At 33.0% G+C, this 16,688-nt stretch overlaps 2 protein-coding genes across 2 annotated transcripts; both read right to left on the bottom strand.

Moving 5' to 3' along the window:
- Positions 1-5,952: 5,952 nt before the first annotated feature.
- Positions 5,953-16,096, bottom strand: LOC140014918 (replication protein A 70 kDa DNA-binding subunit B-like). The gene is made up of 12 exons (XM_072066593.1): positions 15,824-16,096; positions 15,513-15,643; positions 15,268-15,286; positions 9,208-9,363; positions 8,076-8,346; positions 7,898-7,985; positions 7,690-7,814; positions 7,519-7,597; positions 7,294-7,426; positions 7,042-7,199; positions 6,835-6,955; positions 5,953-6,739 (listed from the first exon to the last, which is right to left on the bottom strand). The coding sequence occupies exons 4-12, from the start codon at positions 9,355-9,357 to the stop codon at positions 6,245-6,247; spliced, it is 1,620 nt and encodes a 539-aa protein (XP_071922694.1). The 5' UTR covers positions 9,358-9,363; positions 15,268-15,286; positions 15,513-15,643; positions 15,824-16,096; the 3' UTR covers positions 5,953-6,244.
- Positions 9,777-14,857, bottom strand: LOC140015074 (uncharacterized). The gene is made up of 4 exons (XM_072066947.1): positions 13,885-14,857; positions 12,868-13,779; positions 9,912-12,774; positions 9,777-9,783 (listed from the first exon to the last, which is right to left on the bottom strand). Exons 1-4 carry the CDS (start codon positions 14,855-14,857, stop codon positions 9,777-9,779), a joined length of 4,755 nt encoding a protein of 1,584 aa, XP_071923048.1.
- Positions 16,097-16,688: the final 592 nt, after the last annotated feature.

The raw sequence follows: 16,688 nt of genomic DNA, 5'->3' as shown, positions 1-16,688 counted from the left end.
AGATGGGTCACTGGAATATAATTCTTTGACGATCCCAAAGTTGGTCGATATGCCTCGGTGGAGTTTGTGAGTCGAGTAGGCGGTACGTTTTCTCTTCCAGTCATAGAAAAATCAGCAATAGAAGTTTTGGGTCTTCAGTTTTCCTTGTTGATGCTTTGTTAACTACAGTAGTAATTGGAGTACTTTGAATTACCACAAGATTTTAGCCTATTTTTAGCAATTCGGCTTCTTTCGTCCCTTACCTAGTGCTTTGTTACGTGTATCTTCTTCCCATTAGTTGTTATCGCCCACATTTTTTTGCTTTCATGACTTTTTGGCTTATGATACTATCTGCCCCTTACATATTTCTGTTATTTATCTGAAAGTTCATTTATCATGAAAATCTTCAATTGTTTGCATTAGTTTCCTTTTGTGCGTCTGTACGTGCATGTGAAGCGCAAGTACGTGATAGGCTGGGTAAATCCATTAGCCTATAAGTGTCTTTGTCATTTGAACAGAATGACATATTATAATTTTGCTTTGGTAGATGGACTTGTAAAAGGGATCCACGTAGGCTTCTGATGTTGCAATGTATAGAGAAATTAAAACAGTAAAACAAAGTCCCACTGGAGCAATATCTTGAAAAGTGACTCTTCATATTACTCTTCTACTACAGTTATAACAAAACAAATTATGAAAACCATGGATTCAATGCAATGTTGTAAACTTTGATTCAACCAGAATTTGAAGCAATTCTCGCACCCTATTTTTGAAAAATAAAAAAGTTGTTTTAAAATAATGAATTTTTTTATTTTAGAAAATAAAGAAAAATGGCCTAAAATGGGATTTTAAATAATGCAACGGTTTGGACCCAAAATGTTAGTCTAAAAAGGGTTTTAAAAAAAAGTCGTCACTTGGTATCGAATTTAGGTATACCAAATCACCCAAAGTATATTTTAAATAAAAATAAATAAAACCCTTTTAAACGACTTCGGGTCTTTAAAAATAAGAGAAAAGAGTTGGGGAGTCACATTTAAAGAAAGAGAAGGCAATGATTTGATCTAAAACACTCTTTCAACCTAACCAAGATTAGTTGCGAGATTTAGTCCAAAATTTTCCTAATCTAACCTATAAAACTTATCACATTTTGGATGTTTCTATATGGATGCAGGTCTAGATCTAAGGGATATCGAGATGGTTGAAATGTCTTTTCAAAATTTAATTGGTACCAATCACATTAATTGTAATTGTCAAAAATGATTTTTTGAAAAGGTCACGAAAGATGTAAAAGATGAGACTCAAAAAAGAAAATTATAATATATAAATAAATATACATAACCTAAAAGAGGAGAATGTAATATAAAGGATATGGGAAACTAAAATTCGTGATTCAGTTTTCCTTTTTATAGAGGAGTGACAGCGTCCTAAGGCTAAAAAGTCATACTCACTCATTTTCCATATTCGAAAGATAAATTCTCCTAATCTAGTCAAACAAATGGACTAACTACTTCTAATTTCCTAAAATGAAATGCAATTCTAAATGATATGGTCCAAACATATGGAGGGTATGGGAATAATAGTAGAAAAATATCATACAATTGAAAATAACCTAAAAATAGGAAAAAAAATGCATGAGACGTAATAAATGTCACACAAGGTATGAATCTAGTGCGAAAAAGGTTTAAAGAGTTTAGTATTGACCTAACAAATTTCTATAAGTCCCCACTAGCATTGGATTAGTGAGAAATCAGGGGAAAAAATCACAACTAGCATTGGACTAGTGTGGTGACATCATACACTCATTATAAATAAATAAATAAAACATATAAAACATAATTAAAACAAATAAACACATAAAAAATATAGAGCATGTAGGGCACATAGCATATAGGCATAATATCTAGATGCAAAACCTTAAAGAAAACGAATAAACACATAAGCATACAAGCACACGAGCATGCAAATAAATAAAAACTAACCATTATATTGGGGCCCTAATACAATCTAAAAAGGAGGGTTTTGAAAATAATAAACCTATCTATTACATTTATCTAACTGAATACATTTTGCTTGAGCAAAAGAAGAAGACCTATCTATTACAACTTGGCAATTAAATGCCTCCCAAATAATCATCAAAAATTAAATAAAATAATTTAAAACTTAAAATGAATAAAACGAGGAAATAAAAGAAAAACCACTTAAAATATGCAATCATACATAAAAAAAAATACATAGGAACACATAAAAGAACTTAAAATAATAATAGAAGGTACATCCCTTAAAATAGTAGTTAAATAATGTCGAATTTGCCCTATTTATACTCCAAAACCAACAAAATAGTCAAAGGCACCAATTTAATTGACAATTTAAAGAAAATGTAATAATATAGTGAATTATTTTAAAGGAATGCAAATAAACATAAAATTCCTAAAAATTTACTAATTAAATGCATTCAAATGAACCATGATTGATAATTAAAGGAGATGAACAATTGTCATTAAAAAAATAAAAACCATTAAGGACTCAATTACAAAAATTTAAAAAGTTTTGGGGTTAAATTATAATTATTAAAAATTTGGGGCCAAATTGAATAAAAGATAAAGTTTATGGACAAAAATGCAATTAAATTAAGGACCTAGTTGAAAGAAATCAAAAGGTTTTAGGACCACAGTGAAATTACACAAAAGCTCAGGGACCTAGTTGTCAAATTCGTTTTCTGGTGACATAACAAAAAATCTGATCTTGGCTTTTTCTCTCTCTTTTACTTGTTTGGCTTACCCCCTCAGCCCAACGAATAATAAAGAAAAGCACCCAACGAAAAAAAAACCTAGTCTACATCTGTTCACTATTGTCCAATCGACAAAGAAGTTGGGTTTAAACCTCCAAACTCATTCATAAATTCAAGTAAAAGATCAAACAACCCATTTCTTTGAGGAAAAAACAAAATCCAACAACAAATATACACATTTGAAAGATCAAACCAAAATAGACAAACGGAAAGCAAAGAAAGAGCAAGGAAACTTATTTTCCGGTGGAAACAAGAATGGGTCTGCCGGAATCTGGAAATTTTCTAGTCAAACGACCGGAATCTCATCGTTTGGAGGCAGATTTTCATACACACATAATCCCTACAACCTCATGAACTCATGCAAATCATCAAATATAGTCCCCAAACATCATAAATCATGCAAAAATAAGTTTCAAAGTTTATGAACATAAACTTCCATCAATACACCCAAATCTTCATATGAACGTCGAATCGATCAAGGAAAAGTTGTGGGAATTCCTGATGATGCTTTTGAACTAGATTGAAACCAGAACAACATGAGGGAAAGTGGATTTGTCGAAATTTTGAACTTGTGTCAGTGGACACCAGTGATGGCGACAAACTAACCACAACATGAAAGATAAATGACATTCAAGTTTTAATATGTTTCAACTCTATCACTGAGTCTATATTCACAATGAGAGAAAAGAAAAATCCTATATAAGAATATAACTTGAATTCAAGTCCAAATCCTTGTATGTCATCTCTCATCTCCCAAGAACTCACCACATGTATAAGCCTACATGTCGCCCTTGTGTGTTTCTTATAGTATGCCAATTCCACCTATTTATAAGTTACACTACTTGGCCAACATCCAAGTAATAAAAAGAAATAATTGCTAATTCCTAAACTTATACAGAATAGGAAATAACTTCTAAATCTTAAATAAAATAGGGAATTCCTTGGCTACTATTTCAAATAACTAGACAATTAGAAAACTAGTTACTTGCATACAAAATTAAAAATTTGCCTAAAAGAAATTAAACCAAATTTCTAATATTTTTAGACATCCTTTCAACTTCTAGGCCAAAACGGGATATACAAAAAAAAAAAATCATATGAGTTTGGGGTGTAAGTTTCAGGAAATTCTACTAATTTTGGAAGTATTTTCATAAATAGGCAATGAATTTTTTATGAAATTATTAATAAAAAATTTGCTAAAAATATTCCCTAATGTGAAGAGTGAAAAAATAAGTTCAGTAATTTTGTGGATTTATATTTTGTTTATTTTCAACAACCTTTTACATTTTTAAGTTGCAATTACTGACAGGTTATCGATTTCTGTGCAATAATAAAAATAAACTTAGTTGCCAATTAAAATAATCAAAACCCAATTCTGAGTATTGGAGCAGGGACTCTAGGTGTGCAATGGGTTACTTGATTCACCCTATTCTCGAAGAGTTTGTTTAACCCGATATACCAGAATAAGATTGCTTATTCACACGAAATTATTAATTTGTAAACAGGGCAAGTAGGGTCGTATCCTCAGGGATTGGAGAAAATTCGTTTCTTTTCAAATCCATAGTAACAAGAGAGTGTTTTTGTATAAACGATGACAATCAAAGGAGTTCAAATAAAAATAAATAGCTAACTAGAAATTAAATGACAATTCACTAAAATTAGGGTAATAATAATTAAAGGTCTAGCCAAGAAATAATTTCAACAATGGTTCACCAAATTGATCATTGATGCACAAGCAATTCTAATTATTTACTAATAAATAGGTTATAACTGCCAAACAAGCAATGACAGTTAACCCCTCCTTACTGTGTCGGTGATTAAGATACACCCGTTAATCACTGCTCTAATTGAGAAATAATCTTAGGTACGCCCATAAGATTTAATTCCCTAATTGCTTTACGTATTAGAGGAACCCTATTCTAACCAAATAACGCACTACTAGGGTTATTTTATATTAGCCTGCGTATTCTCCTGATACAAACCTAATCATGCCAGTTGACACTATTTCGAGGCAATTAAACAATTACGGATTTAATATCCCAATTGACAATAGATTATTAAATCAACTCATTATCCAGATCCAAGACAATCAATTAATTAAATAACCATAAGCACTGCAATCAGGGAATATGCAAATACCAATAAATAAGAGGAAAAGATAAAATTAAATCGATCTCACAATTTTTAGATAAACCAAATCCTCCGTTGTTTTTTGATTAGAAAAAGGGATTTAGTTCATTCCTGACGAGTCAAACCCATGCGAAAATTCAAAAATAATTGTCACGTGAGTGTGTTTGGATTGTAAGTTATTTTAAAGGACAAAAGATATATTACTTCTCCTTACTAGTTCAAGATGATAAAGTACTGTACCAACACAGTCATTACCTTGTGGTTTTGGTAGTGTGTCACTGGCAGACTAGATCAAGGGATTATCAAGTTAATCAAATCGTTATAAAGATTTGTTTGCGCCATGCTTCATAATTGTCATTTTGCTCTGTTGTTTTTTCAATCTCAGCCATTATATTATTGTCATTGTAGCAACTTCATCAACACCTAGTAGAAGTGGATGATGCAATAGAAGAGAATAGTGCCTTCGATGACAATGACAACAGCCAACTCCAAAAGGTGCTTGATTTACCAACTTTGATTTGGAGGAGCAGAGATAAATGCGGCCGTGCACCAAAATGGTTCCGCCCGATTGTTGCCATGCAATGTTGTATCCATTGCTTCTGTGATTGGTTTTACTTATCTCAGAGATTACCTTAGGTTGTGTTTGGATTGCATTTTCCGTCATTTTTCATGGAAAAATTACTGTAGCGATTTGATATATGTGAGGGAAAAAGGTGATAGGGAAATGTGATCACGGAAAACGATAATATTTTCCGACGAAAACCTTCAATCCAAGCAAGGCCTTAATGGTGGATGTAACGCAATTATTCATTTATAGGGAGTTTGAGACTAGCAATATCCTTCTTGACAAAATCGTACAAGGAAAGAAGGCCTTTCAAAACTTGCAGTACGTGGAGCATTCCATGTACCAGTATATATATGTACTAGCATGATTCTGGCCGTGCATTGCACGGCCTACCCACTGATATGATCAAACAACTTAATCACACCTGGGCAATCAGGACCATATATGTATATATATGATATGACCAACTGAAAAATGAAGAGGTAAATAATGAATATGCAAATCACAACCATAGATTACATAAACTCAAACATTCATGTCTTAGCAAAACACACACTTCAGTTCAACCCACAGTTACATATTAGGGGGTTTAAATAGGCTTCATTGCCTATTGAGTTACAACATTGATGGTTAAACCATTCATAGATATATTAGGATCCATTACTTTCTAAGTCAAAAGAATAATGGATCATAATATAATTCAAAAGGCATTGTCTAAGCAATCAAGATAGTCATCAAGGCAATGAACAAAAGATATAACAAAAGTGCAGAAATCAGGCATATCAGTCTTCCTTTGCTTTAGGTTTCTTGGCTGGACTGTCTTTGATATTTGCAGGTGGACCATACGGTTTTGCAGGTTCTTTGGCAAACTCTTCAGGAGCCTTTGTTGGTTGTTTAGGATCTGTGTCTGCTGGTAAATCTTCTGGAAATTCAAGGCTTCTTTTTGCTCCACTGGTTGCAGATGTCTGGCTGTCTTTGTAAGAACTGGCTCCAGCAATTTCTTCAAGTAGCAACTTTGTGCTTGGTGTGAACAATTGATCCTTTGATGATGTTTCTGTATGCCTTGCTGATGAACTGCCAAGTGCAGAAGAAACTTGAGTGTTTTCTGGAAGTTCCAGAGGAATGGGACGGTCTGATAGTTCAGCTGCAGTATAAGCCTTGATGACAGTATTTTTTTTCTGCAGTTGACCTTGGAAAGGAGTCTCATAGGATTTCAGAAAACAGACCACTGTGTACTTTTTCAAGACATCATTAAGTTCAGTATCTATTTGAAAGCCCTGCACCAGAAAATTTTTTTAGTTAGGTTCAGCGAATTCCTTTCTATGTATATCTGTATTTATGCCTGAATATAAGACAGAAAATTCATACTTACATCTTCTTGTGCTTGTTTAAGCTGCAATGGAGTGAACTCAATCAATTTTTCAGCATCTTCTCCAGATATAATGCAATGTATTGAGCTCGAAGCATCAGTTATAATAATTGGAATGCGAGCCCTTTAATTGAGTGGAGGAATTAAGATTAATATATGGTAACAAATGCGAATAATATTTAATTTAGAAGCATAAGTTAATGATCTAACCTGAGTTCAACTTCACTTTGCTGTTTGCATGAAGGACAGTGGATGATCCAGTCAATGTCAGCATTCACAATTTTGTGACAATTCGCACAAGCTGTAGTCCAATATTTGCTGAATCCATATGCAAGTTTGACAGTTCCTTGCACCCAAGCTGCCTTTTGCTGAGGCAGGCAACCATGAATGGTATTTGAATGTGAATTAGACAGAAAATAGTTATATTTAACCAAAATTGTAGAATAACAATATGGTACTTACAACTGGAAATGATGCCTGAAAATTGCTGATTGCTTTGATATCTTCTTCATTTGGAGGAGGAAGTAAACAGTTTGCATCATTGTATGTTTTAGCATCAAGCAAATTCCTGATTTCTTCCTTGTTCAAGCTGAACCTGAATGATTATGTTTAGAGCACAAATACAAAATTTATCAGTAAAATAAGTTGATAATTTATGGAAAAAACTAAAAAGAAAATTATACTTACCATTGCCTCAAAGATAGGTCATCTGGAAGTGGAGGACTAATCAGAATTCCAGATGAATACCTTGTAGTGAATGACAAAGCTGTAAAAATGATGAAATGGTTTAGTAATTATAACATCAAGTACTTAAAAGACACACAATAAAGAAATCATAATGCATAATGAAAAATTTACTATTGAATGTGGTAACTTTAACACGGAGAGCTATGATTAGAGGGGCAGTGCTAATCATGTCTGCTATTTTGCTCCCTTCATCATGTTCAAATTCATTCCAGAGAGTCATAAGCATCAGTTTCTTCCTGTCAGGTATAACAAATAAATTATAACTACTGCCATTAATCTAAAATGAGTTAATAAAATGGTAGTATTCAGGTTTGATTACTCTTCATTCACTATTATAATGTCTCTAGAAATAGAAGCCGGATCTGGCTGTTTTATTGGGAATGCGTGAATGACAAAGCCTCTAATATCTGAAACAAAAGTGTTGATATGAATGTAAGAAATCAATAAAATGTCAAATGACTGTCAAGTAAATTAAAAAATAATGTAACAAAAATTACTGCAAAGGTTATCTGAATCAGCATATTTGTGCAGATCAGAGAAGTTTGTCAGCTCAAATATGCAAGGCAGCATAGGTGGCACAGGTTCAGCATAATTTTCAATCAAAGTCTTGTAGTTCAAAATCCAGGAGCATTCATAAGTCCCAACTCTGTATGTTGGGTCAGCAGGAACCACAATTGCATTAGAAACATAATATCTTTGATAAGGCTGCAGAAATTTGCTGAAGGTCTTGATGTGTTGTTCATAAGTCACAACAGAAACTTTTGTTCCCTGATTAGGATTAGGAAAAGTTAGTTATATATATATTATGAGTTATAGCTATAACTATAATGTTGATGGCTAACACTATATTTATGACACAGAAATTAAAATTATAGGAATGCATACTTTAATAGTTAGGCAAGTATTCACTTGTAATGAAACTATAGTTTTGATATCAGTAGATGAAACTATGGTTTGTATAGATGAAAAGGTTAACTGCCATAAGTATATCAATTGTTCCAGTTCATTAGTCCTGTGCAAATTTAGAGAATTAACATATTATACTCCCACATGCTGTCTGGTACAGCGTGTCTTGATGACCAGCAGAAATATGCAATTTTTTCTCCCCTTAAGCTTTTACAATTCCATTATCTGTTTAGTGTGTGTGTTTTTTGTGAGATGTAATAAGCAATAATATGACAGGGTAAACTGGAATTGCATATGTATATGTTTGTGATATGCTCATAACAAAGGTTTGTAATGCAAGAATAACTTCGGTATAAGGTAAAATTTTTTGGTATAAGTTTGAAAATTGAGTTCTCATTCACTCTTTTTTTTTTGATGTCACAGATTGAGAACATTCTTCTTTTTCTTCTAGACCAACAAAGCCTACTTGCTAGCTGGATAGAAAAACTTAATGAACAGCAAGATTCCCTTCAGGAGCAGGTTGATATAAGTAAGATATCAGAGGTCTAAATTCACTGATTACTATGTCAAAAGTGGTGCTAATCATCCTTATTCTCAGCTTCAGCAAGTTTTCAACCATGTGGTAATGAAGAAGCAAATCATAAAATGTTCGTATACAGAATCTAAAATGTTCTCATCTATGAATTTAATTAATGACCAGAGAGATAGGAAAGAATTGCTGACCTCAGCATCTGTGAGCAGAAACCGCATAATTCGCCTAGGTGGAACTTCACGAGTTAATTGACTGTGGCCTTTGTGAACAACTTGTGCTAGAACAGTCCACTTTTCTGCTCCTTTCTGAATGTTTAGTACCGAAGATATATGTCTAGGCATGATGGGCTGTATTTGTAGAGAAATTAGATAGTGAATTAAACAAAATAATAAAGTTGGAAAAAAAGCCATGAATATTAAAACCTGATAATGTAATCTGGGAAGCTTCAAGAACTTCTTTATATACTATATTTTTAGTATGATCAGTGCATGATTCATCAAAATAAGCTGGCCTAATAAGTACTTTTACAGCCGAAGCTGTTTTGGCTCTTGAAAGTGCAACATATAATTGGCCATGTGAAAACACAGGTTCTTTCAAATAAATACCAACAAAATCTAAAGTTTGGCCTTGTGCTTTATTTATTGTCATTGCAAAGCACAAACGAATTGGAAATTGTGTTCTCTTATATGGAACTGGATATTGTTCATCACTTGGTGGCTGCAAGGAAATTCTATGTATAAAAACTTCTTTGCCACAAAAATCACCCACTGCAATTTTAGCACAAATAACATTCTTGCTCAAACTCTTTATTATGAGTCTAGTTCCATTGCATAATCCTTCAGCAGGATCAAGATTTCTTAAAAGAATTATTGGGGCATTGGATTTTAAGAGTAACCTATGTGGAGGTAAATTGCTTGGCGTAAGAGTATTCAAAAGATCAATATATTCAGATTGATGATTTTCATTCAGTGTTTCATCATAGCTTAGGTACTCAGTCAAATCTCCTGGAAATTTTTTGATCAATTGATCATTTATTTCATCTACAAAGTTATTCTTTGTAGTTAGAATTGCTCTATTTTGTGAGCAATACAGTTTGTTTGAAGGATCTTTAAATTCAGGATACACAATATTGATTAGCTTTTCAATTGCATCAGTCTCATTATTATAGTTAACTATAATTGAAGATGGAAGTTTTACTATGTCATTCTCATTTGTTTCTTGTGTCCCATCTCCAATTCTTAAAAGAAACTGCGTGAATGAAGGATCTAATTTTGCTCTCATGTTCTCTATTAATTGCAATTTCTCTAATTTGTGCCATAATGGAGAATTTATCAAACATGCATTTATCATTTCAGCTTTTGTTCCTTTTCTAACAACTGGCAACGTTTGTCTAAAATCTCCACCAAGTACAACTACCTTTCCCCCAAATATTTCTTCTGAATTCATTAAATCTCTTAAGAGATCATCTAAAGCTTCAATTGCTGCTTTTTTAGCCATTGGTGCTTCATCCCAGATTATGAGTTTTGCTTCTTTGATCATTGCAGCTAAAGAAGTTTGTTTACTGACCCGACATGTTGCACCATCAAAGATATCTATTGGAATTTTAAATCTGGAATGTGCAGTCCTTCCACCTGGTAAAATGGAAGCTGCAATTCCTGATGTAGCTGTAGCAAGAGCAAGATAGCCTTTAGATCTAACATCAGCTAACAAAGCTCTATAGAGAAATGTTTTTCCAGTACCACCTGGACCGTCAATGAAAAAAACACCAGATCTATCTGAGTAAATTCTCTCAGATATGACTACGAATGCTTTTTTCTGTTTTTCATTGAGTAGCTCAATTGAATTTAAGTCAATTTCTGAAATGACAATGTTTCTTTCTGCTCTTAATTCTCGAGTTTCATTGTCTATATTTTCATAAGAGAATCCAATGGGAATCAAATTATATGAATGTATACTTTTTCCCATCGATTGCAAAAATCCATCAATTTGTTGCAAGACATTTCTTTTCACTTGTGTAGATGTCATTGCTGAACATTTGGCAAAATCTTCTGACATAGAAGATTCAAAATTTTGCCACAATGCCTTTGGGTCATTAGGGCAAGAATAAACCAAAAGTGTTGCAAAGAGTCTCCTCATTTCATAGGGCATATGAAAAAGTGAGGCTTCTTGTAAACAAATTTCTTGGCTGTTATCATTTTGTAACAAGCCTCGAATTAATGCTGCTTCTTGGAACGTTTCTACTTGAACTCCATTAAAGGTTCTTAGGTCATCAAATGAAATTGGACATCGAACCTTTGATAAGAGTAATCTCAAGTAGTATCGTTCTCCTTCGGAAGGATGAGCAGTCATTATTCGACCTATTGATTCACCTCTTTCTCTCAATTTCCAGTATTTTTGCTTAGGTAACCAGACAAAATGATCAGGAAACTCTACATAAGTACAATTTAGATCCTGAGCTGCTTTATCTGTCCTATTCATGTAAAAAAATTCAGTGAGCATTGTTTTTTTCAAATGATAGTTATCGACAACATTTTGAAGATTAGCTGTTTTTTTGAAACTCATTGGCTGATAATTCTCCAAATGTAATTGTAAATGAATAATAGGTGGCTTTATTTCACTCATACAGAATCTAAAAATTCTCCATGCTGCCTCAGGTGGAGAAACCCACCTAGCTGATACATATTGTTTAATTTCATCAATTTCTGAATCAGATTTATTATTCACTACAGAGAAGCTAGTTCTATCATGACCTTTATAGATATACTTGTAAATGTATTTGACTGCTTTAATTGTAGAGCATATTTCAACATTAAGATGGCAATCAAATTTAGCCAAAAGATATGGATTGTATGGTACAACCCATCTGTTATCTAAAAGAGCTGATTTAATCTTAATTTGAACTCCATCATCTCTTCTTCGATATTCAGGATATGCATTAAGAGTTTGGATAGTTTCCTCACAGAAATTTTTAGGAAAATTATTCTTGCAAGTTCCATTTTTTCTCATGCATACATTTGTTGGATCAAGTGAACCACATGGTCCATGAAGCATATGTTTAATGACCAAATTATATAGATGTTCATTTTTCTCTTTATTTGGTATCTCAGCACAGACAATTTTATCATATTCTTCAGGGGTATACATCTTGAATTTTGACTTTAAAATTAGCAAGAAATGTGCATGTGGCAGTCCACGTTTTTGGTATTCAATGACATAAGTGTAAGCTGCCACTTCACCGAAGATGCATTTTTTCAAAAGTTCATCTTTAAGCTGTTCTAACTTAGCATGAAATACTCTAGCAAGCAAATCTGGTCTGTTTTGTGCCTCTTCTTTGTCTATTAAGTGTTCTTTTATTTCTGGCCAATTAGGATTGCAAGTCATGGTCAGAAATATATCCGGTTTACCATACTTCTGTACTAATGTCATTGCATCCATGTATTTACGTCTCATATTTCTCGGCCCTCCAATAAATGATGGCGGTAATATGATACGTTGGCCAACATTAGATGCTTGACTCTCACCTGATCCTAAAGCATCTATTATGCCTTTCAAGAACTCTCTCCTAATTTCCTCTTGTTGTAATCTATAGAAGTCAAGTCTTTGTGTCTCAAGCTTCACATATTGATCAACAATATATTGTTGTAGGAGGCGAGCAAAATGTAATAGCCAAGATTCATCATTGTCTCTAATCTGAAGTTTATAACAATAGTATTCTCGAAGGGACACAAAATTTGGATCTTCATGTATGTTTTCCATTGCTGTGGAAAAAATAATAGTACATTATTAAATGTGTAATCATAAATATTAAATAGGTAAAATGAAAGATCATGGTATATAGTTATTATACTAACCATGTTCTTCATTTTGGATTAATTGTTCTGCTGTAGCAGCATTTGCAGGGGAAATCAAATCTGCTACAGGTTGTTTTTTTTTCCTCTTTCTTCCATATACTTTTGCTCCTTTCTTTGGTATTCCTTGGTGCCAGCCAAGATCACCAAAAGGAAAAAGTATTGGATATTGGAGTGGATCATAACATCCATAATAGTACTGTATATTTTTTGAAGCACCACTATGGGTATGAACTCTAATATCACGCCTGCCAGTTTCTCCATTTTCTTGCCCCTCAACCCACAAACCAGCAACTTGTGAAGTTGTCGGTCTATTATAAACTCTTTGATCAACACCGGGCAGAGTTTTTAACACAATGTAGTAGTTATCTAAATTAGGTACCTCTCTCAAATTTCTAAAAAATTTTGCATATGGATTAGACTCAAGAACTTGCATAATTTTTCTAATCACACTTTCAGATAGTCTAGGACAAGCTGCTAATCGATTGCTTACTTCAGTTTCAAAATCATTGAAATATAACTGTAAATTATTACTATGATCATTGCTTGAATTGAAATCATTCAGAAAATGATATATTTGTCCTTGAATTCTAAAAGTGTAAATTCCTTTATTCCTTTTTGAGAGAGTCAGATCAGCTTTAACACCGAAGGAAGTGAATCCAAAATGATTATTATACGTTCTAATAAGAGCTCTAAAAGATTGTGCCTCTTGTGAAGATGAAGTCAATAGCTCTTTAAAGATATCTGGAATTTTATTTTGAGCTAAAATAACTTCACCATCTTGGCAACAAAAATACGCTGTCTCAGAAAAAAACTTCTTCGCTCCACAATGAGGACAATCTAGTTGGCGTGGTAGGATATCAGCTTTGTCAGGAATTATATCCAACAAAGCTCTTCCTGTTTTGTATCCTCTTCCTAAAATATAATTATTTTAGAGCACTTAGTAGTCAAATCATTCAATTGATTTTAATGCTAGTTTAAAAACAGATATTAGAAAACTTAAAAATATTAACTATAGACCTGGCTGAGTTTTTTTCAGAGATGATCTGCGATGTTTCGAACGAGATCGAGAAGTACACTGAACATCAACAGCTGAGGAACACTCATTCACAATCGTGATGCTTGTTCGATTTTCAATTATATTTGTAGAAGCAATAGATTTAGATTTTGCTCTCAATCTTTTGTTTTTCCATCTAAAGTAGGCCAGTCTCCTATATTCTTTCTTATTTATTACCTCTCCATGATATATTTCAGAATATTCAAGAGGGCTCTTATCATAAGGACCAATTGATCTAGATTTTCCTCTCAATTTTTTCTGTTTCCATCTAAAGTAGGCCTGCCTCCTATATTCTTTCTTATTTATCACCCCTTCATGATATATTTCAGAATAGTCAAGAGGGCTCTTATCATGATATATTTCAGAATAGTCAAGAGGGCTCTTATCATAAGATATAACAGATGTACTACCTATTATAGGTATATGGCTATTCACAGAAAGGGGAGGAATATAATTAGCTAGTTCCATATCTAGATTTGATATTTCAGAATAGCTAATTTTTTCTTTAACGTTTGCAACTTGTTCACTCTGAAACTGATTTTCTATAACAAATGGTTCCTCATTGCAGTTCACTTGTGACAAAGTAGCAGGTTCAACACCACAGAGGTTGATTAAAGATGAATTCATTGTAGGCAAACAATGCTTGTCAGTAGAATCAGAGGTATAATGAACTTCTCCAGTATTTTTTGGAGGAAAGTAAACATTTTTACCTCTGCAGTGATTTGGCAGAATTACATTCCTATCGATGTGATTTTGTGAAGCACATGTTTCAACAGAGTGCTTTTCACGGATGTCATTCTCACAGTTGATTACAATAGGAGAATATGGTTGAGAAACAGAAGAATCAAGAGTAAACTTCATATGCTCAGTCAGCATATTTAAGTTTCTCCTTTTGTTTCTTTCCAACATTGCTAAATCAAGGGAATCATCAAACATCTCATCTATCAATCTAAAACCTGAACTAAATTTTCTTTTTTTCTTCATTTTGAAACACAGAAGATCAAAATCTAATTTTACTATAAATAAAGCAAGATACTAAACCAAAGGTACACAAAATGACAGAATCAAAGCATCCTAGAATAGCTAAAACTAACTAATATATATAAAATGACATCCTTAATAACCCGAAGTACAATGATACTAAATGATGTAATTATTGAATAGATAAACAGCTAACAGCATCATGCAACATTTGAAATTAAAAACAGAGGCAAAAGTAAACCATCATAGCATAACATCAAACACATCGCATTTCTTATAATAATTAAAAGAAAGCAATAAACAGAGGCAACAACAATGGGAAAAAATTGCAGTTCAAATCAGAAGGTGAGAAAACAGAAACATACCTATATTTTCTTTGCTCGCCTGAATGTTTGCAAAAGTCCGGCAGCATTTGAAATTAATATAAAAACAGAGGAAAAAGTAAACGTAAGCTAATCGAAAAATTAGCATCATAATTATTCTTTTATGCATAAAATAAAAGACATGGCAGTCTTTAATTAACGGAAGGCAATAAATGAACAGAAGGTAAGAACATTCATCAAACTAAAAAATTGCAGGTTGAAATAAAAAGACACAGAATAGAAAATACCTAGATTTTCTTCGGTCGTCTGCTGAAGACCGGCAAAACTGAGGAACAAAAGTATATATAGGACTGGGAATAGTAAATTTTGAAAGCTGCATCATAGCATACGTCGGTAGAACAGGCATCCCTAAAATGAGCTGATTTTGGGGAAAAAGAGATATCAGTGAACTGTTTTTGGGGCAAAAGAAGAATTGACGTCAATTGGGCGACTTTTTTAGAGACAATCGAAAGGAAGTACAGTTAATTGCTCGAGGAATTGACAGAAAATCGAAGATTTTGCAGGGCCGTAGATTTTGGGGAAAAGGAATTTTACTGACCTAATTTTTGGGGCAGGCCAAAAATTCACGTGCGTGTGGAGGATTTTCTGGGTCGAAATCAAATTGAAGGACAATTTAGTTGTTGAAGGATTCGGTAAGAAACTGAAAATTTTGCAGGCCGATATAGTATAGCGGCCTATTCGATCGAGAGAAAGAAAAAGGCTATTCGACAGAAAAGAAGGGGAAGGGAATTCTGGGTAAATGAAGAAAGAAGGAAGTTCAATAAGTAATAAGACAATTAAGGTGCTGTTGACTAACTTCAACATCAGTCATCAGTCATATACTAACGGCTAAGCACATTACTTCTAACGGGCATAACTCCATTAATTTATATTAATTATATAATGAATCATATAATCTAATTCAAAACAGCCCATGTGATAAAAGGGCCCACAAATAGTTTACAATTATTTGCACTTGATCAGAAAATTATAAAAGAAATATTTTCAAAAATACAAAAATAACCCTAAATAGTTAGCAACTATTTAATGAGTTAGTTTTCATAAAAGCATTCAATTGACCTTTCACATCAATTAAAAACCAAACAAAAGGAACAAATGCAAATAACTAAACCATTGTTACCAATTAGCCCCTAAATAGTAAGGAACTATTAAGACATTGAATTTGAAGACCATGTCTGAAATAGACATTTCTCACTTTTTGGTAGAAAAAACCAGGAAAAAAACTCCTTTCTCTAACAATATAGTGACACTTGGCATTCAATTGAGAACTCCAATTGTTCTCTTATCTAGTTGGTAGATGTATGTATGTACAAGTATATAAGATTTGAGCATGAGATCCGAACCTATTGACTTGTTAAAAGCCTAAACAATTTTAGGCTTGTTTGGATTGCGGTTTTCCGTCG

This window comes from Coffea arabica, chromosome 10e, assembly GCF_036785885.1.
Source record: "Coffea arabica cultivar ET-39 chromosome 10e, Coffea Arabica ET-39 HiFi, whole genome shotgun sequence".
In the NCBI taxonomy this organism is placed as follows: domain Eukaryota; kingdom Viridiplantae; phylum Streptophyta; class Magnoliopsida; order Gentianales; family Rubiaceae; genus Coffea; species Coffea arabica.
This window is presented reverse-complemented; position numbering and strand designations above follow the sequence as displayed.